Source organism: Salvelinus fontinalis, chromosome 29, assembly GCF_029448725.1.
Source record: "Salvelinus fontinalis isolate EN_2023a chromosome 29, ASM2944872v1, whole genome shotgun sequence".
Taxonomy (NCBI): Eukaryota; Metazoa; Chordata; class Actinopteri; order Salmoniformes; family Salmonidae; genus Salvelinus; species Salvelinus fontinalis.
The window spans coordinates 40,686,898-40,709,288 of NC_074693.1; the positions used below are offsets into that span (position 1 = coordinate 40,686,898).

The window sequence follows — 22,391 nt, forward strand, 5'->3', positions numbered from 1 at the left end:
GCCTTCACTGGAACTAAGGGGCCTAACCATGAAAAACAGCCCCAGACCATTATTTCTCCTCAATCAAACTTTACAGTTGGCACTATGCATTGGGGCAGGTAGCGTCCTCCTGGCATCCACCAAACCTAGATTGCTACCAGGTGGTGAAACGTCATTCATCACTCCAGAGAACACTTTTCCACTGGTCCAGAATCCAATGTTGGTGAGCTTTACACCACTCCAGCCAACGCTTTGCATTGAGCATGATGATTTTAGGCTTGTGTGCAGCTGCTCGGCCATGGAAACCCATTTCATGAAACTCCCGACCCGACGAACAGTTCTTGTGCTGACGTTGCTTCCAGAGGCAGTTTGGAACTCCGTAGTGAGTATTGCAACCGAGGTCAGATTATATTTACAACATTCTTCAGCACTCGGCAATCTCATTCTATGAGCTCGTGCGGCCTACCACTTCACGGCTGAGCTGTTGTTGCACCTAGGCATTTCCACTTCAAAATAATAGCACTTTTAGTTGACCGGGGCAAAAATGGCCGGGCAGAAATTTGACGAAATCACTTGTTGGAAAGATGGCATCCTATGACGGTACCAAGTTGAAAGTCAATAAGCTCTTCAATAAGGCACTTCTACTGCCAATGTTTGTCTATAGAGATTGCATGGCCGTGTGCTCAATTTTATACACCTGTCAGCAACGGGTTTGGCTGAATTAGCCGTATCCACCAATTTGAAGGGGTGTCCACATACTTTTGTATAAATAGTGTATTTTTCTGTAAACGTCAGTGCTTAAAAGAGGTGTTGCATTCCCCAGAAAGAAAACCAAATAATATCGCTCAAACAGAAGGGGGAACTAACAAAGAGTCATTGACAACTCAATTGAAACAGGTGGTGTTTTAAGAGGAGTTCTGAAAGACACTCATGGGGGTGTCCAATGAAAGTTAACTAGCAACAACAACTGGACACCCACAATGAGCGCCCCATAAATGTGCCCAAAAAGTGGCAAACAAAAGAAAAACCCACACCAAACCTAATGACAGTAAGTAAACCAAAAAGGTGAAGCAAAACAAACTCAGCGAAGATCAGGTTGTTTGTCTGTAAATCAAAATAGGGAGCGCCAACTAAAAGTGTTAGCCCTCCACATCTCTCAAGACAACTGCAGCACTGGATCAGCCACTCTCAAATAACATCTGGGCTAGCACAGGTGAAGCACCTTCCGCCCGGACAAGATGGACAAGCCAGTACAGGTGTAACATATACTGACTAACGAGGTGACACCCATCGCTGCGCTCTACGTGCTAATGTGCTCTACGTGTCCACATACTTTTGTTTACATAGTGTAGATTGGGGGTAAGACCCTGCGATGGATTGGTGTCCTGTCCAGGGTGTGTACTTGTACACCAAGCTGCCTCACGCTATAGAAACAGGAGATAGGCTCCTGCCCTATGAGCTGTTCCAGCTCGCACAAGCCAAGGCTACTAGTAGACTTCTTGAAACAAAATTATTGGAACACATTCCACCAACCACACAGGTTCTCCTTTAAAGTGCTAAAATCCTTTTCCATAGAAATAACAGAAGTCCGTTTATTTCTCAGAACATTCCTTGTTCATTCAATGGAAACGTGTGTTATCTAACTGTTTAATTTGTCGACCGTTCTACTCGACCGTCCAATAACAGTTCCGTCGTCACCGCTGCAATAATATTCATGAAAGTTAATAAAAAAAAAAACAGGTGTTGTGAGAGGAAGAAATGAATAACGGAGACATACCCTGTATCTGCAAACTCCCTGGGAGCCCATCCTGCTGAAACAAAAACAAACAGAAAGACAAAGTCGTGAGACACAACACAATCACACTTCCGTCAAGATAATGAAGCCAACAGAGTAACAACACCAAGAGGAATTTCACTTTTACGGGTGGAATCTCAACCGCTGCTACAAATATGAGGGGATTCGTGTCCAATGCTTATACATTTATTTTACTGTATGAAGGACTCAATTGAGGTGGCTATTGAGGAAGGTCTGTTGAGAATAGAAGGATGCGATAGAGAATATGTTTATTGTGTCATATGGTTGCAGTGGCAACTTGGCTTTTCTGTTGCGTTTTTCATATTCATGAGTCACTGCCAACTCACTGAAGAACATTAACATATGCAGAGTGTTTGACAGTGAAAAGCTAAGAGGTGCCGTATCTCCGTAAAGGGGTGTCTTTAAAGGTTAAAAGAAGGTACTTCAGAGGACTGCCAAATGATTTACTAGTGAATCATGGGTGTACTACGGTATAGGACCCGAAATAAAAGGTACAGATTTACAGTAGTGCTACCATGTATGGCTATTCGACAGCTGTTGAAGACCGCAAATAGGAATGGTATAAGTATTCCATTCCACCAGCGCAGTCTCCATTGCTTATCCTCAATGTGGAGAATTCCTCCTTTTGTATTCCAGCTACTGGCAGGGTGGTATTACGAAATGAATACACAGTGTAACAGGTCCAAAGTCAATAACGAGAGCTTTTCTCTTTTCTCTGACTAACACCACACAGAAGGTAGCATACTGTACCTATCATTCATCTTATCTAACATATAGATTGACATGGTAAAATGCACAGAGAAGCTATAGAACAACGCCTGTTTTCATGTAAGTCCCCAATAGACTTACCTAAATCAATGGCATGTAGGTTAATGCGTGAATCCTGTGACGGCCGGGTATCTAGGAATCTTTTTTAGAAACCTGTTCTAGCTCTGTGTGTGCAATTTGATGCTTCTATCGCCAAAGTTATAATCCAAAAACACAGCTGCCCCACTACACGGAATTCTATGGCTAAGCTTCCAGCATTCAGCCCAATATGGGGCATTTGTAAGCAATAGTTGTAGATGGTGCTTTCAAAGGGAGTTATATTGTATATCATTTTAAAGGTAAATGCATGGCCTTTCAGAACCACTTGTCAAACAGAGTTTAAAATGTATCAGGGTTTCCTTTTTAAAGTAATTCATACAGTTCATTCTGATTATGCCCCTAGAGGATCAAAGGTCAAAGTTCTGCTGACCTGAACATGTGTCTGGTGGATAACTGTGAATCAAAGGTTTCCAATGGTATGATTAAAGGGTATACTTGAGCAATGACTTGATGTATGCTAACATTGTTTGTCGTAGGGTCAAATCCCGGTGGGAAAAATGAATGGGATGGGGGGGATGAAAGAAAGAATGATAACACACAGTACGCTACCATTGCTGCATTGCTATCACACATTTTCCAACTAGGGACATAGACCTTCAAAAAAAATCACTGTGAACCCCACTGACTCCCCAGGCTCATAAGGCCTACAAATTCATATATATTTTTTTTATCAGCGTGTGTGTTTGTGTGTGTCTATGACTATGCAAGTGTGTACATTTCAATGTGTGCTTGTGAGTGTGTGTGTTTGCAATTGGTGGACGGTGGTATGTGGCGGGCCGTTTGAATAAAGAGAAAACAATGCATAATAAAATCCATAAATGTATGATTCTTGTCCAATTCATATCTATAGGCTACATTTAGGTTTTTCTTTCATTCTTTTTATCTGGCATTAGTGCGTAAACCTATAAGCTTTAGGGCCTAACCGTAGACTTTGCGTGCCAAATACTTGAAAATGGGCAAATGCTTTTGGTAACTTGGGCAGAAAACGTTAACTGAATGGAGAGTTGAATTAAAGAGACGGGAGGGTCCAGAACAGTACTGTTTGGGAAAGATTTGGTGAAGTGGTAAAAGAGGATGATGGCAGAGCCGACTATGTTATGTGATCTACAAAGAAGTTCAACAGTCACAAGACGGGGACTTCAAATATGTCAAATATGTCACGTCAAGGGAACTGCACTCTTCAGATGGGTTGAATGGAATGGTAGCCAACCTGAAATGTGGACACTGACTATAGGTCTATAACCTTTCACATAGCCTAATATGATATTAACTCCTGTAGAATAAAGCATTTATTGCAGTAAAATGATACACTAAGTGTACATTTTGACTATGGAACAGGAGTGTAGAAATATGATTTCTTTCTTTCAGCATCTTGAGAGAATGAATGTGTTTTTGTATTTTATTTAACTAGGCAAGTCAGTTAAAAACACATTCTAATTTACAATGATGGCCTACACCGGCCTAACCCGGACGACGCTGGGCCAATTGTGCACCGCCCTACGGGACTCCCAATCACGGCCGGTTGTGATACAGCCTGGATTTGAACCAGGGTGTCTGTAGTGACTCCTCTAGCACTGAGATGCTAGTGAGATGCTAGTGCATGGTTAGGCCCTTTCTGTAAATGGGCTATCTTAATTAGCATTATAAAAGCTGATAGTATTTCAACCACATAAAATATGCATCCAAGCCAAACCAAAATCTTATCAGAAACATGTTGGGTCATTTTCACAGCTTTTCATTTCCTTAAAACCGATCAAACTGATGTGATTTGTGTCAGGTTTTGGCCAGGACTATTCAGGTTTTGGTCACTAGATGCCCCCATTGCGCCTTTTTGAACCTTTTGTTTTTCAATTGTTCTACTTATTGTTTTCACCTGTGCCTCATTTCCTTGTAGGTATATAAACCCTTAGTTTTCCTCAGTTCTTTGCTCCGTGTTTGTATGTTAGCACCCAGCCCAGCCATGCTGTGACCATTGGTGTCTCTAGTTGGATTTTCCTGAGGTACTCTGGTTTTGTTCTTGTTAATTTTTGATTATTCTTTTGAGGTTTGTTTTTTCCCTGCTGTTCTTACCACTTTGTGGATTTTCTTTGTTTCTTGGAGGATATTCATTTTTTCCTCTTGGCTTTACTTTTGACGTTGTGGATTTATATTTTTGCCTGAAGATCTTTTTCCTTTATTAAACAACCGTCTCTAGTACTGCTGTGTCTGCCTCATCTTCTGGGTTCTGCCGACTAATAGTGACTGTTTCTCACACCAGGTCCTGACAATTTGAAAATGTTGCATACATTTTTTTTCCTTTTTTGGGAGTTACTGCATTTTCTCCCTGGTCTCTAAACGCCTCAATCCGACAGAGAAGCGAGCAGGGATAAAAGAGAACTTTACCGATGTCAACTAGATTGAAGCGTTCATTCTACTAATGTATGACATTCTCGTGAGCAAAGGGTTTGTTTAGTCTTCTCGGGTAACACGTGAGGACAGAAGAGAAGCCGCATGTATCTATGTGGAGACAAATTGACTAACAAATAGCCTACAAACATTTCAGAAATTAAGCAGAAACATGTCAAAATTAGGCTTTAAAAAAATCCTGCACCTCCTGTCAAAAAATCGTTCCGCCATCCCTGACTGTATACAGCACATTTTCTCTATATTAGCTAGAGGGTAAGTGTCGGGTACCGGCCTCAGAATTTCACATTATCACATATAGTCGTGGTTGCAGATGGGTTATTAGCAATAGCAGGCGGGTGCGGGTTAACAAACAGCTGACCTGCGCATCACTAGCACACACACACAACTAAACACACAGGCACGCACACACACACAACACTGCTCCACTCTCGGTATCCAAGGGACACTGTTTCACTAAAGCTTGCCTTTCAACCTCAATGACTTTGAGCTCTCTCTCTCTCTCTCTGTCGCTCTCTCTCTCTCTGGTTCTCTCTCTCTCTCTGGATCTCTCTCTCTCTCTCTCTGGTTCTCTCCCCCCCTCTCTGTCGGCTTATCTGCTTCTAATCTAGATTTGCCATGTGAACAGGCCAGCACATGGTGGTTGTTGCTCTCATCAGCCTCCCTCTCCTTGCCTCCATTTTGTGATGCCACAACCGGTACAGTAGATAACGTCACAACAAACTTATGTAAAAAATTATATTATAATAATTTCTTTGTTTTGGAACCATATCTTTTGGTTGTCCTATTACATTTACATTTTAATAATTTAGCAGATACTGTTATTCTGAGTGACAGTTAATGCATTCATCTTAAGATAGCTAGGTGAGACAAACACATATCACAGGCATATTAAGTACATTTTTCTCAATAAAGTAGTTTTTCTCTGAAAAACATTCTCCAAAGGATGAACAGAGTAAAATGACAATTCCCTTATCTATTGGTTATTTAATAGACTTTAATTTATATGGACAAAGGATATTCTTGATAAGGAATACAATTAGAACATTTCGTATGCCCATCCATACACACTCATTTGGGCATTTGTGGAATGACATCATGGACAAGGCAGCCATTTGGCTGTCGATGACGATGACTACAGAGACAAAGCTCCATACTATAAGCTGAATGGCTCTGTATGATTGGAAGTAGCCTGGTCTCATAGATTAGACGTAACATAGTACATTTAAATCCGGGATACTCAAATGAGTATTATATGTTACATTTGGTATGGTTGATTGATTGATTGATTTTATTTATTAGACAATTTTTTTTTAAATACATACATAAGGGCGCTCCAGCCGGTGATGTCTCCACATACAATTTAAGAAAATCATCAAGGATAACAACAAAGTTGAAAAGCTTATTTCCATTGTGGTCCTTTTGGAGGGCGAAGGTGGGATGACAGACAATGACAGACACAATTGTTGTTTGTTTCATAGTATGAGATAATTAGTACAGTTCCATTTCCTAAAAACCGAATTTTGGACAGGTACATCCCCCTTGTCTCAATGACTCACTTTTGAGACATGCTACTATTTAGCAATTTTTTTCAGTGAGAACTTGAAACTACCTAGAGGTTATAAGTTTCAAATTCCAAAAAGTTTATTTTCCCATACCACTATTAAATCTAAGAGGAACAATGTCAGTTTCACTCCTTCTAGTGGAATAGTTATGGTTGTCCTGGACCAAGTTAAAGTAGTTACTTAGCTACCTGGGTTCCATACTGTGGACAATCTGATGTACAAGACACAATTTCATCTGAAACACTATCTGTCACACCCTGATCTGTCACACCTGTCTTGTGCTTGTCTCCACCCCGCACCAGGTGTCTCCTATTTTTCCCCATTATTTATACCTGCGTTTTCTGTTTGTCTGTCGCCAGTTCGTCTTGTCAGGTCTTACCAGCATGTTTCCCGTTTCTCCTGCTCTCAAGTTCATTTTTCTAGTCTGACCTTTCTACATCTTCTGACCCTGAGCCTGCCTGCCGTTCTGTCCCTGTTTGACCCTGCCTTGGATTATGAACCACTGCCTGGCCTCGACCTGCCCTTTGCCTGCCCCTTTGTATAATACATATTCTGAGTATCGATCGATCAACCTCCTGCGTCTGCATCTGGCTCATTTCCTGAGTTGTGATACTATTCTCCACTTTGTACCATCAAAGGCTTTCAAAGTGAGAATAGTCAAGCTGAGTAAGGGCTGTTAGTTTAAGAATAATCCTGACTAAGTTGTTCTGAGATGTCTGCAATTTATTTTACATGATCTTGGGGGCACTATTGAACCAGGTAGAGCATGTACAGTCAAAGTGCCACTGAACAAGAGCCCCAGCCAATGCCACAATTGTATTCCTATCCAGATATTTGGAGTCTCTTGCCAGAAACCACATTTTATGGTTCACTTTGGAGATAACGTTTTGTGCCATGCTCTCCCTTGTCAGATGGTTATCGAGCACACCTCCAAGATAATTAACAGAGTATTTTGCTGTGACTACTATTCACCTACTACCACCTTAAAATCTGGGGATTTCCTCAGTTTCACTTTGGACCCGAACAAGATAGACTCTGTTTTTCCAAGGTGAAATCACAGTTTATTATCATATAGCCATTGACTGACATTCAGAAGTTCAGCACTGGGGGCTTTCTCAACCACATTTTTGTCTTTATGGGAAACCAACGGTTCAGAATCATCTGCATAGAGGAAAAGGTCACATGTAAAGGCAGATTTCAGATTTCAATTTATATATAACAGATAGAGAAGTGGACCCAGGACACTCCCTTGGGGTACCACGCAGTTCAGGATTTTGGATTTAGACAGGGTCCAATCCACATCCACCATCTGTTTTCTTCCTTGCAGATAAGAGCTAACCTATTTTACGGCTAAGTTGTTAAAGCCCATAGCTCTTAGTTTGATTAACAGAATCTCATGATCTACTGTATCAAACGCCTTTTGGAAATCTAACATAACAATACCACAACATTTCCCTCCATCTGCTTCCTTTCTGATGTGGTCAGTTAAATATAGTAGGCAAGTGTCAGGGGAATGGGATTTCCTAAAGCCAGATTGGAGCTCATATAGTAGGTTATATATGGAAATATAACTGTCGATCTGCTCGAACCTAATCTTTTCCATGGCCTTCGATAAAATGCACAGGATTGAGATAGGCCAATGGTTTCCATGATCTAACTTATTCCCTTTTTTATATGGAGGAATGACCCTTGCTAGTTTTATTTCACTGCGGGGAAAAAACAAGTTCAATAAACAGATTTACAATGTGAGTTACACAGGGGGTGATAATTACCGCAGCGTCCCTTAGTAACTGTCACAAGGCCAGTTGCTTTGGAAGTTCTTTCAGCTTCTTTAGAGCAGTTGACTCAGACACTTTTTCAAATGAAATAGCATTTACAGTACTTGAATCGCCTGCTGTGAGTTCAACTGTTGGACTTGACTTTCCCCGTAGCAACCTAATTGATAAGGTTACTTGCTAACTAATGTATTAGCTATAGTTGTAAAATAGCTATTCAGACTGTCTGCAACCATGTTCTTGTCTGATTGAACCAATGTCCAAGCTAAAATGTCGAGCTTTGGTCTTTCATTTGTTACTGTAACCTAACAGCTTCAGACACGTCCATAAATAATGTACTCGGATTGATCCTATTCTAAACTATTTTGTCATTAAAAGAATCTTTCTTGGCCTTCTCTATCATCCTGTTAACCTCATTTCTGAATTTCTTATAGTCTATAAAAACATCATCTGCCCTGGATTTCCTGAACTCCAGATCATTTCTACACTTAATTGCCTTTAAAATGTTATTGTTTATCCATGATTCTGTTCTTCGCTTAAATAAAAAAATGATCTGGAGCCTGCTTGTCTGCACCATCTAAAAACAATGATTTAAAATTGCCCCAGTCATTTTCCGCCTCATTACATTTCAATACAGCAGACCAGTCAAATTTGCTCAAACAATTAACAAAAGGATCTGCACTATACTTCTTCATAGACCTCATTTTTATTGAGTTATGACAATTAAAAACAGCTTTCTGGACCTTCCTACTACAGAAAATGATGGAATGATCACTGTGCCCATAGTTTACAACCCCACTGTTTGGGAATCGTTGATCTATCCGATAACAAAACAAGGTCAATGGCGGTTTGGGTAGAAGGACAGACCCTTGTGGGCTCATTAGTCAGTTGGTGTAAGGCAAACAGATAAAGCGAACGTCTAGCAAAATAAAGGTTGCGCATTCAAATCTCATCGCGAACAACATTAGCATTTTAGCACAATAGCAACTTTGCAACAACTTACTACTTGGCAACTACTTAGCATGTTAGCTAACCCTTCCCTTAACCCTAACCTTAACACTTTAACCTAACTCCTAACCTTAACCCTAACCTTAACCCCTAGCCAAGCTCACGCTAGCCACCTAGCTAACGTTAGCATTAGCCACCTAGCAAACGTTAGCCACAACAAATTGTAATTCATAACAGATCATACGAATTGTGATTTGTATGCATATCGTACGGAATGAATGACGGACATCCACAAATGAATGCATACCATACGAAACGTAACATATCATACTAATTGGAGTGTCCCGGATTACTGTTACTATGTTATGCCTACCCCTGAGTCCAAGTTGTTGGAAGTGGTCTCTATAGTGAAGGCTATTGGGGTCGAAGTTTATTTCAATGGCATAAACAAAGCAGAAGCAGTGTTATGACAGAATACCAGCTCACTCCAGCCCGTTACCCCAATCAACCTTTGCTCTGTCCTAATCCAAGGCTGACCAAAGGCATGGAAAAATAATAAAAGTACACGGTCTTTGCTGTGGCTTGTTGTGGCCTACAATACAATGAAAAGATCTCACCTCACAGCAATTATAACTTTAAGTGCACTTTTGTAAGGAAATTGAACCTCTTTGACATGTTGTTGTGTGTGAATGGTCCTTGACTCCCCTCAAAACAATTAACCTCAACAAGAAAAACATCAAGGTGCATGAAAAAGACTTGAGTTAGGAATTTATTACCATGCGCCACAGACCTGTTTGACAAATAAACCAAGCTCACCTTTCTATCCCCATAAGACAAATTGTACGACATGCAAAAGCCGTAATGGCATTTCTCTGTGTCATTATTAAGGCACCTAGCTAATGCATACATTTTAACCGATAGGAAAGTACATTCATTCCTTTTTGTGAGAATACTTTTCCATTTAGCAAAAGTATAACCGACAGTCCAGCTAGTCTAATCTGTTTCACCGTGGAGTTGTGCTCATCACAGGGTAACTCAATATGTGGATGTCAGTGAAGGGAGAGAATGGAGAGACTGTGCGTGATACACACATTCTACATTTCTCTACGGGTGCTGAGCCAAAAAAGACGGATAATAACAGAAGAAAAGCTTGCACACCAGATACGCTGCTCCAATGTTTTATTCCTGCGCCCACTTACGTGTGTAGGCTTTTGCTTTATTTTAATGGAGATGGGATCCTATACCCAACTCTCTCCATTCTCTATTTATAGAGGCCTTATGTCACCATTGACAAGGCTGCAATTTGAATTAACATGTAAGGGGGTTTTTCCAGTGTTCTTGTTGGAGTGGCCTTCACGGTTTTGTTCATATGTGACATCCTTTCAGAGCGCAAAATTGGATCTTTAAAATTCCATTGAGCTTCAAGGGACAATTCCAATCCAACTTGATGACATTCAAGGTAGAAGAGCCAAAAACTGTACGAACACCGTGATTAACGAATGCAAGGTAGCCTATGTATGCTGTCTACTACGGTATTGCTACTTCATCAACATGATGAATCGTCAAATAATTCCCATTTAAAACTCTGACACAAATGTTCCCTAGTGAGATCGTGTCATCAATATGCATCAATGATGTAATTAATCTAGCGTGTTAGCATCACGTTCCGTATAATGAAAGTCATAGCGACAATGTTGGGCCCGCTCAGCACAAAGTCACAGCATACAGAGGATAGGGTACACCACTCTGGCAACGGTTAATTTATCATAACAGATCAGGGTTCATTTACTACTCAGCTTCTACACGTCTACTGCAGTCATAACTCATATTGGATATTATGTTAATAAAAGGCAAGTCCACAACAGAGAAGAATGTCTCACCGATATTAAACTCAACATAGATTTGATTATACAGTGGCCTCTGTAATTATTGGGACTGTGAAGCGTTTTTTCTTCTTTTGGCTCAACACTCCAAAAGTTTGGATTTGAAATCAAACAATAACTATGGGGTTAAAGTGCTGACTGTTAGCTTTCGTTTGAGTGTATTTCCGTCCATATTTAGTGAACCGTTTAGAAATTACACCACTTTTTGTACATAGTCCCCCCATTTTAGGGGTCAAATGTATTGGGACAAATTCACTTATGTTTATTAAAGTAGCCAAAAGTTAAGTATTTGGCCCCATATTCATAGCACACAATGACTACATTAAGCTTGTGACCAATGCTTCCAAAACAATTTCGGGCACTGAGGTCTGCTGAGCGCAAACTTAAACTGTGCAACTTCCCGTGCCAATTTACTGTGAACACTGAGGCTGTACCTGCTTTAAGTTACAGTGTTAACAGAGGCCAAGTAGGCTACTGTGGCTCTTTTATCATAATGTAGGCCTACCAGAGTGGTCTACCATTAAAAACAACGGAGAAAAACACATCCCATAACATTTTAATATTGAAATAGTTGTTCTATTATTCAGCCTAGACTAGCAGCCAATGTGTGATGTTCAATGTAGGCCTACATTCCATGAGATGTTTGGAAAAAAACATGCATTATGAGGTGACAGGTAGCCTAGTGGTTAGAGTGTTGGTCCAGTAACTGAAAGGTTGCAAGATCAAATCCCCGAACTGCCAAGGTAAAAATCTGTTGTTCTGAACATGGCAGTTAACTGTTCCTAGGCTGTTATTGTAAATATGAATTTGTTCGTAACTGACTTGCCTAATAAAATAAAAACATTAGCCTGTTTATCCACTTGTCCTTCAGACAAGGAGGTGACTGGAAATGTTGTGTTTGATGCAAGAAACCACTTCATAAAATGCATTATTATTACAGAGAATCAGACAAACTATGCTACACTCTTCCTATTGGCTACTTAGCTTATTCGAGACTGTCTCAAAATACAACACTGCCCCTTTAAGACATAAAAAGCTATTCACCTGAAGCTTTTCAAAGATGGTTAAAAATGCACACATGTTGTGCTCTTGTTAGAAGCAACCACTTCCCCATTGTCAGTGGTGGAAAAAGTACTCAAATGTCATACTTGAGTAAAAGTAAAGATACCTTAATAGAAAATGACTCAAGTAAAAGTGAGTCACCCAGTAAAACACAACTTGAGTAAAAGTCCAAAAAGTATTTGGCTTTCATTATACTTAACTATCACAAGTAAATGGAATTGCTAAAATGCTAAAATTAAGTATCAAAGTAAAAGTATAAACCATTTCAAATTCCTTATATTAAGCAAACCAGAGGCCTCAATTTTATTTTATTTATTTATTTATTGGCGGATAGCCAGGGGCACCCTCCAATACTCAGACACAATTTACAAATGAAGCATTTGTGTTTAGTGAGTCTGCCAGATCAGAGGCATTAGGGAGGACCAGGGACGTTCTCTTGATATGTGTGTGAAATTTTCCTTTCAAAATGTAACGAGTACTTTTGGTTGTCAGGCAAAATGTATGGAGTAAAAAGTACATTATATTCTTTAGGAATGTAGTGAAGTAAAAGTAAAAGTTGGCAAAAACATAAATAGTAAAGTAAAGTACAGATACCCCAAAACACTACTTAAGTAGTACCACTGCCCATTGTTGAATAGAAATGTGCTGAAACTGGGCTAATAACTCACTAACTAGCAAAGAATATGAACAAACGTGCAGACGTGGCTACATGCAGCTCTCGCTCTGATCTCAAAACAAGCGCATCTACTCGTACTGCTCATACTTTAGCCTAAACAGAGTCCAGTTCAAAGTGAATGGCACAGATCCATATATGGCATGACTATTTGAATTTAGGCCTACTGCAGCTCTAATTGGTTATGGCGCACTGGTCTGCATAGAGTATGGGCTTGAGCATGCCTGTTAATGCAATAGAATCCTACTCTAACGCGCTCTGCCTACCAAAAAATATCTTGCACAGTTAGTTTTGCATGCTAAGTAGTTTAGTTTGTTTTGTTTCGGTATGTTACATTGAAAGTGCCTAATATTGCGTTGATTCGATCACAATTCCCACAGTAGAGCTAAACGTTGATAGTGTTAACTAAGGGGGAAAACTCTAGAAAGTTGAGTGAAGTTCAATGTCATGCTTCTCTGTTTATTTTATTTATTTGTTTATTTTACCGTTATTTTACCAGGTAAGTTGACTGAGAACACGTTCTCATTTGCAGCAACGACCTGGGGAATAGTTACAGGGGAGAGGAGGGGGATGAATGAGCCAATTGTAAACTGGGGATTATTAGGTGACCATGATGGTTTGAGGGCCAGATTGGGAATTTAGCCAGGACACCGGGGTTAACACCCCTACTCTTACGATAAGTGCCATGGGATCTTTAATGACCTCAGAGAGTCAGGACACCCGTTTAACGTCCCATCCGAAAGACGGCACCCTACACACAGGGCAGTGTCCCCAATCACTGCCCTGGGGCATTGGGATATTTTATTAGACCAGAGGAAAGAGTGCCTCCTACTGGCCCTCCAATACCACTTCCAGCAGCATCTGGTCTCCCATCCAGGGACTGACCAGGACCAACCCTGCTTAGCTTCAGAAGCAAGCCAGCAGTGCGGGCTGATAGCGCCAGTTGCACACCACAGTTTAGAGGGAATATTGCTCGTGACTTTACAAATTTGTTAGATGCATTTTCTGTTTGTTTTGTTTTTGTTTCAGATTATTTTGTGCCACCCCAGGCCAGACGGATTACCCGGGCGTGTACTCAGAACATGCGTGGACCAACTGGCAAGTGTCTTCATTGACATTTTCAACCTCTCCCTGACCGAGTCTGTAATACCTACATGTTTCAAGCAGACCACCATAGTCCCTGTAACCAATAATGCAGAGGTAACCTGCCTAAATGAAAATCCACCCTGTAGCACTCACGTCGGTAGCTCTGAAGTGCTTTGAAAGGCTGGTCATGACTCACATCAACACCAACATCCCGGAAACCCTAGATCCACTCCAATTCGCATACCGCCCGAATAGATCCACAGATCTGAATCGCAATCTCAATCGCACTCCACACTGCCTTTTCCCACCTGGACAAAAGGAACACCAATGTGAGAATGCTGTCCATTGACTACTGCTCAGTGTTCAACCCCATAGTGCCCCTCAGGACACTGAAAAGATTTGGCACGGGTCCCCAGATCATCAAAAGTTGCTACAGCTGCACCATCGAGAGCATCCTGACCAGTTGCATCTCCGCCTGGTATGTTAACTGCTCGGCGCTACAGAGGGTAGTGTGTTCGGCCCAATACATCACTGGTGCCAATCTTCCTGCCATCCAGGACCGAACAGTATATACTAGGCAGTGTCAGAGGAAGGCCCAAGACTCCAGTCACCCAAGGCATAGACTGTTCTCTCTACTAAAATAGTCTAGGTCCAAAAGGCTCCTTAACAGCTTCTACCCCCAAGCTTTAAGACTGCTGAACAATTAATTAATTGGCCACCCGGACTATTTACCTTTTTTTATTTTTTTATTTTTTTATTTAATTTTATCCCATTTTCTCCCCAATTTTCGTGGTATCCAATCGCTAGTAATTACTACCTTGTCTCCTCGCTACAACTCCCGTACGGGCTCGGGAGAGACGAAGGTCGAAAGCCATGCGTCCTCCGAAGCACAACCCAACCAGCCGTACTGCTTCTTAACACAGCGCGCCTCCAACCCGGAAGCCAGCCGCACCAATGTGTCGGAGGAAACACCGTGTACCTGGCCCCCTTTGGCTGGCGCGCGCTGCGCCCGGCCCGCCACAGGAGTCGCTGGAGCGCGATGAGACAAGGATATCCCTACCGGCCAAACCCTCCCTACCCCGGACGACGCTATGCCAATTGTGCGTCGCCCCACGGACCTCCCGGTCGCGGCCGGCTGCGACAGAGCCTGGGCGCGAACCCAGAGACTCTGGTGGCGCAGTTAGCACTGCGATGCAGTGCCCTAGACCACTGCGCCACCCGGGAGGCGGACTATTTACCTTGACCACCCCCCCGCCTTTGTTTTTACACTGTTGCCACTTGCTGTTTATCTATGTATAATCACTTTACCCCTACCTACATGTATAAATTACCTCGACTAACCTGTATCCCCGCACATTGACTCGGTACCGGTACCCCCTGTATATAGTCTCATTATTGTTATGTCATTTTATTGTGTTACTTTTTATAAAACATTTACTCTAGTTTATTTAGTAAGTATTTTCTTAACTCTATTTCTTGAAGTGCATTGTTTGGTTAAGGGCTTGTAAGTAAGCATTTAATGGTAAGGTCTACACCTGTTGTATTCAACGCATGTGTGTCAAGCTCGTGAGGAAAGACGGACCAAGGCGCAGCCTGATTAGAGTTCCACATCTTTTATTTAAGTGAAACTTACACCCCCCCACCCCCCAAGGTGCGGACTCCGGCCGCGAAAACTGAAACCAAATGGGGAAGGTTAAGGGGGGGTTGACTAGCGTTGGTGGCGGCTCCGGTGCGGGTCTTAGCACCTGCCCAGACCACGGATCCGGCCATGGAGCGGGACTGGACGCAGTGCCTGGACTGGGCACCGGAGCAGAGGAAGGATCCAGCCATGGAGCGGGACTGGATGCCATGCCTGCACTGAGCACCGGCGCAGAGGAAGGCTCCAGCTATGGAGCGGGACTGGCCGCCGTGCCTGGACTGGGCACCGGCGCAGAGGAAGGATCCGGCTATGGAGCGGGACTGGCCGCCGTGCCTGGACTGTGCATCGGCGCAGAGGAAGGCGCCGGCCATGGAGCGGGACTGGACGCCATGCCTGGACTGGGTACCGGTGCAGAGGAAGGCTCCGGCCATGGCACCGGCGCAAGAAGCTCCGGGCTGCAGACCGTCACTGGAGTCTCCGGACCGTACACACGCACTGGTGGACGAGTGCGGGGAGCCGGCACAGGATGTACCGGGCTGGGGAGGTTCACTAGAGTCCTGGTGCGTGGAGCCTGGTGCGTGGAGCCGGCACAAGTGGCACCGGATTGATGACATGCTCTTCAGGGTGAGTGCGAGGAACCAGCACAGGACGTACCGGGCTGGGGAGGCCCACTGGAGGCCTGGTGCGTGGAGCCGGTACAGGTTGCACCGGACTGGTGACACGCTCTTCAGGGCGAGTGAGGGGAGCAGGCACAGGACGTACCGGACTAGGGAGGCGCACTGGAGGCCTGGTGCGTGGAGCCGGCACAGGTGGCACCGGACTAGTGACACGCACTTCAGGGAGGGTGCAGGGAGCAGGCACAGGATGTACCGGACTGGGGAGGCGCACTGGAGGCCTGGTACGTGGAGCTGGCACAGGTGGCTCCGGACTGGTGACACGCTCTTCAAGGCGAGTGCGGGGAGCAGGCAGAGGACGTACCGGACTGGGGAGGAGCACTGAAAGCCTGGTGCGTGGAGCCGGTACAGGTTGCACCGGACTGGTGACACGCACTTCAGGGAGGGTGCGGGGAGCAGGCACAGGACTCACCAGACTGCTGACAGGCTCTTCAGGTCGAATGTTGTGCAGAATCAAATCAAATCAAATGTATTTATAGAGCCCTTCTTACATCAGCTGATATCTCAAAGTGCTGTACAGAAACCCAGCCTAAAACCACAAACAGCAAGCAATGCAGGTGTAGAAGCACGGTGGCTAGGAAAAACTCCCTAGAAAGGCCAAAACCTAGGAAGAAACCTAGCTGTGCCGGGTGGAGATTATAACAGAACATGGCCAAGATGTTCAAATGTTCATAAATGACCAGCATGGTCAAATAATAATAATCACAGTAGTTGTCGAGGGTGCAACAAGTCAGAACCTCAGGAGTACTCACAGGGACAACTTTAATATGGAATCTTTTTTTAAATTATTTAACCTTGATTTAACTAGGTAAGTCAGTAAAGAACAAATAATTTTTTGCAATGACGTCCTACCAAAAGGCAAAAGGCCTCCAGCATGGATGTGGGCCTGGATTAAAAAATAAAATAAAATACAATATAAATATAGGACAAAACACACATCACAAGAGAGACAACACAACACTTCATAAAGAGTGACCTAAGACAACAACATAGCAAGACAGCAACACATGACAACACAGCATGGTAGCAACACAACATTATAGCAGCATAAAACATGGTACAAGCATTATTGGGCACAGACAACAGCACAAAGGGCAAGAAGGTAGAGACAACAATGCATCACACAAAGCAGCCACAACTGTCTGTAAGAGTGTCCATAATTGAGTCTTTGAATGAAGAGTTTGAGATAAAACTGTCCAATTTGAGTGTTTTTTGCAACTCGTTCCAGTCGCTAGCTGCAGCGAACTGAAAAGAGGAGCAACCCAGGGATGTGTGTGCTTTGGGGACCTTTAACCGAATGTGACTGGCAGAACGAGGGCTGCAGTAGATATCTCAGACAGTGGGGAGTGAGGCCTAAGAGGGTTTTATAAATAAGCATCAACCGGTGTGTCTTGCGACGGGTATACAGAGATGTCCAGTTTACAAAGGAGTATAGAGTGCAGTGATGTGTCGAAATAAGGAGCATTGGTGGAAAATCTGATGGCCGAATGGTAAAGAACATCTAGCTGCTCGAGAGCACCCTCACCTGCCGATCTATAATAGAGTTCAGTGTGTCAAATCGGAGGGCCTGTTGTCCGGGCCTCTGGCAGTCTCTATGGGGGTGCCACAGAGTTCAATTCTTGGGCCGACTCTCTTCTCTGTATACATCAATGATGTCGCTCTTGCTGCTGGTGAGTCTCTGATCCACCTCTACGCAGACGACACCATTCTGTATACTTCTGGCCCTTCTTTGTACACTGTGTTAACTCCTTTGGGCTGCAGGGGCAGTATGGAGTAGCCTGGATAAAAGGTGCCCATTTCAAACGGCCTCGTACTCAATTCTTGCTCGTACAATATGCATATTATTATTACTATTGGATAGAAAACACTCTCTAGTTTCTAAAACCGTTTGAATTATATCTGTGAGTAAAACAGAACTCATTTTGCAGCAAACTTCCTCACAGGAAGTGGAAAATCTGAAATCGATGCTCTGTTCTAGGACCTGCCTATAAATGTGCTTGATATGTATTAGTATACATGCACTTCATACGCCTTCCACTAGATGTCAACAGGCAGTGAGAGAAGAAATGGGGTGTATAACTTGATCTGAGGTCGAATAAGAGCTCTTGGCATGACGTGACACCAATTTCCTGTTTTCTGGAAGGCGCGAGAAGGGACCGGGTATTGCCTTCTGAAAAGCTGTCGTTATAGACGGCTAATATCTCCGGCTTTGATTATATTTGATAAATGTGACAATATCATCGTAAAGTATGTTTTTCAATATAGTTTTATTAGATTATTGAAATTTTTTCGTGACGTTAGGCGTGTTGCGTTGTCTGTGTTTCTTCACGAAGGAGAGCTTCGCGCCACTTTGCTAGCTTTCCGTGCTAATTGACTGGAGAAGAGGACATTCTAAAACCAAACAACGATTGTTCCCGACAAAGGACCCCTTGTACAACATTCTGATGGAAGATCATCAAAAGTAGGACCCATTTTATGATGTTATTTCATATATCTGTCGAACATGTGTACTATTAGTTTGCGGCCAGATTTTGGGCACTCTCTCGCTATAACGTAAGCTGGATGTCGTAATGAAGTTATTTTTAGAATTCTAACACGGCGATTGCATTAAGAACTAGTGTATCTATCATTTCCTATACAACATGTATTTTTTAGTAACTTTTATGAATAGTTATTTGGTCAGAATAGGTGAGTGTCATAAAAATATCTGGACATTCTGGGAAAAAGATGCTACGTTAGCACAATGTATAACCACTGATTTCAGCTCTAAATATGCAAATTTTCGAACAAAACATAAGTGTATGTATAACCTGATGTTATAGGACTGTCATCTGATGAAGATTATCAAGGTTAGTCAAAAATTATATCTCTTTTGCTGGTTTGTTACGATCGCTAACCTTTGCTGCTGGTAAATGGCTTGTGTTTCTGGCTATTGTGGTAAGCTAATATAATGCTATATTGTGTTTTCGCTGTAAAACACTTAAGAAATCGGAAATATTGTCTGGATTCACAAGATGCTTGTCTTTCATTTGCTGTATACCATGTATTTTTCAGAAATGTTTTATGATGAGTATTTAGGTATTTCACGTTGGTGTCTGTAATTACTCTGGCTGCTTCGGTGCTATTTGTGACGGTAGCTGTGATGGTGGCTGCAATGTAAAACTGATTTATACCTCAAATATGCACACTTTTCGAACAAAACATAGATTTATTGTATAACATGTTATAAGACTGTCATCTGATGAAGTTGTTTCTTGGTTAGTTTGGTTGGTTCTTGGTTAGTTAGGTTGGTTTTGTGCATGCTACCTGTGCTGTGAAAAATGTCTGTCCTTTTTTGTATTTGGTGGTGAGCTAACATAAATATACGTGGTGTTTTCGCTGTAAAACATTTTAAAAATCGGACATGTTGGCTGGATTCACAAGATGTTTATCTTTCATTTGCTGTATTGGACTTGTTAATGTGCGAAAGTTAAATATTTCTAAAAAATATATTTTGAATTTCGCGCCCTGCACTTGAGCTGGCTGTTGTCATAAGTGTACCGACATCGGGCTTGCAGCCAACAACCCTCCAGAAGAGCTTCAATGCCATACAACTCCTTCCGTGGCCTCCAACTGCTCTTAAATACAAGTAAAACTAAATGAATGATCTTCAAACGATCGCTGCCTGCACCTGCCCGCCCGTCCAGCATCACTACTCTGGACGGTTCTGACTTAGAAAATGTGGACAACTACAAATACCTAGGTGTCTGGTTAGACTGTAAACTCTCCTTCCAGACTCACATCAAACATCTCCAATCCAAAGTTAAATCTAGAATTGGCTTCCTATTTCGCAACAAGGCATTCTTCACTCATGCTGCCAAACATACCCTCGTAAAACTGACCATCCTACCGATCCTCGACTTCGGTGATGTCATCTATAAAATAGCCTCCATCACTCTACTCAATAAATTGGATGCAGTCTATCACAGTGCCATCCGTTTTGTCACCAAAGCCCCATATACTACCCACCACTGCGACCTGTACGCTCTCGTTGGCTGGCCCTCGCTTCATACTCGTCGCCAAACCCACTGGCTCCAGGTCATCTACAAGACCCTGCTAGGTAAAGTCCCCCCTTATCTCAGCTCGCTGGTCACCATAGCAGCATCTACCTGTAGCACGCGCTCCAGCAGGTATATTTCTCTGATCACCCCCAAAGCAAATTCCTCCTTTGGCCGCCTCTCCTTCCAGTTCTCTGCTGCCAATGACTGGAAGAACTACAAAAATCTCTGAAACTGGAAACACTTATCTCCCTCACTAGCTTTAAGCACCAGCTGTCAGAGCAGCTCACAGATTACTGCACCTGTACATAGCCCATCTTTAATTTAGCCCAAACAACTACCCCTTCCCCTACTGTAATTATTTATTTATTTATTTTGCTCCTTTGTGCGTCGACACAATCCTGTCTCGGAGTTCTGCGGACAATTCCTTTGAACTCATGGCTTTGTTTTTGCTTTGACATGCCCAATCAATTGAATTTACCACAGGTGGACTCGAGTCAAGTTGTAAAAACATCTTAAGGATGATCAATGGAAACCGGATGCACCTCCATTTCGAGTGTCATAGCAAAGGGTCTGAATACTTATGTAAATATGGTATTTCTGTTTTTTATTTTTAATACATTTGCAAAAATGTCTAAAAAAAACTTTTTTTGCTTTGTCATTATGGGGTATTGTGTGTAGATTGTGTGTATAATTGAATCAATTTTTGAATACGGCTGTAATGTAACAATGTGGAAAAGGTCAAGGGGTCTGAATACTTTCCGAATGCACTGTACAGCCTCAAAACATGGTTCGAACTATCTATATAATGGACTGTCAGTCCTCGCATCTCTGCCTATGAATTTGTGAGTGGTTCAATTTCACCAGCCTCATCCCTCAGCTTTTTACCGAAACAGGGGCGGGGATACACTTTGTTATGGTTTCAACTACTGATTGCCGCTTTAACGCCTACAGCAGGGCTATTCAATTCCGGGCCTGGAGGGCCAAAACATTTCAGGTTTTGGATTTGTGTAGGGTTCTTCAAAGAACCATACCATTTATGGTTCTTCAGAGACCATAAAATGGATCCCATATGGAATCGTTCTTAAAAATCTTATTTGGATCCAACTTCCACCTTTATATTTAAGAGTGTAGGAAAATATACTCTGCTTGCTTTAGAAAATAAATGGACATTGAAAGATGTTGCTATTTCGTCCTCCCGAAGGATCTGTTATGGGACATTATGAATGTTTCAATAGAATGTTTATAATGTCACTGCAACAACTGTCGATAGACTTAGTTGGTAAATTCCCTTTGGCTATCTACTCCGGTTTCAGAGCACTCTCGTCTGAGTGTGTCAGAGCGCAGAATAACTGACGAATTTACGAATGCTCAAATATGGCCGGTGTCAGTAAAAGTTGTCAAAAAATAGTCATTAAATTGTTGCCAGCAGCATCGTTGCAGTCACCAACGCTCTGGATAACATAAAAACAGCCTAAACAGCTCTGCTAGGGCGAGTAAAAATGGTCAGAGTGAGCTGTTCTCTCATTTGTGTCTGGGAGTAACTAGCAAGCTAGCCAGTTAGCTTGGGTGCTCGACTGCTGTTGTTGGGTCAGTACGCTCGGATCAACTCTACTCCTCGGCCAGAGCTTCCAGTGTGCGCTCTGAACGCTCTGAGACCGTTTATGAACGCCCAAAGCACACTCTGGCACTCCAGATTAAATTGACAAATTTACGAGTATGAACCAGCCTTTAGTCTTGAAATATTTGGTTGTTAAGTACATTGCCTCACATGTGAATCCTTAAAGAGATGGGTGGGGCTAAAGCTTAAGAGGTTGTGAACGATTCTGAATGAGTGTAGACAAAGAAGAGCTCTCCAGTAGGTATCAAAACATTCAAGGGCCATTTTCTCAAAAGTGAGTTTACAAGTTTATCAACTTTCAAAGCAGAATTACTTTCCCATTGTTCCTCAACTGTAGTGTATGATATACCATTTTCTAGCGCT

General features: G+C 42.5%; 1 protein-coding gene across 4 annotated transcripts in view; it reads right to left on the reverse strand.

The window, feature by feature from the left end:
* Nucleotides 1-22,391, reverse strand: part of LOC129827979 (follistatin-related protein 5-like) — a 174,634-nt gene that overhangs the window by 136,997 nt on the left and 15,246 nt on the right. For 2 of the 4 annotated variants that reach the window (XM_055889326.1, XM_055889328.1), the window contains exon 3: nt 1,757-1,787. In XM_055889326.1, coding sequence (XP_055745301.1) covers nt 1,757-1,787 — 31 coding nt within the window. Of the gene's footprint in view, nt 1-1,756; nt 1,791-22,391 lie in introns of all 4 variants that reach the window. The other 2 variants (XM_055889325.1, XM_055889327.1) reach the window with 1 other exon arrangement.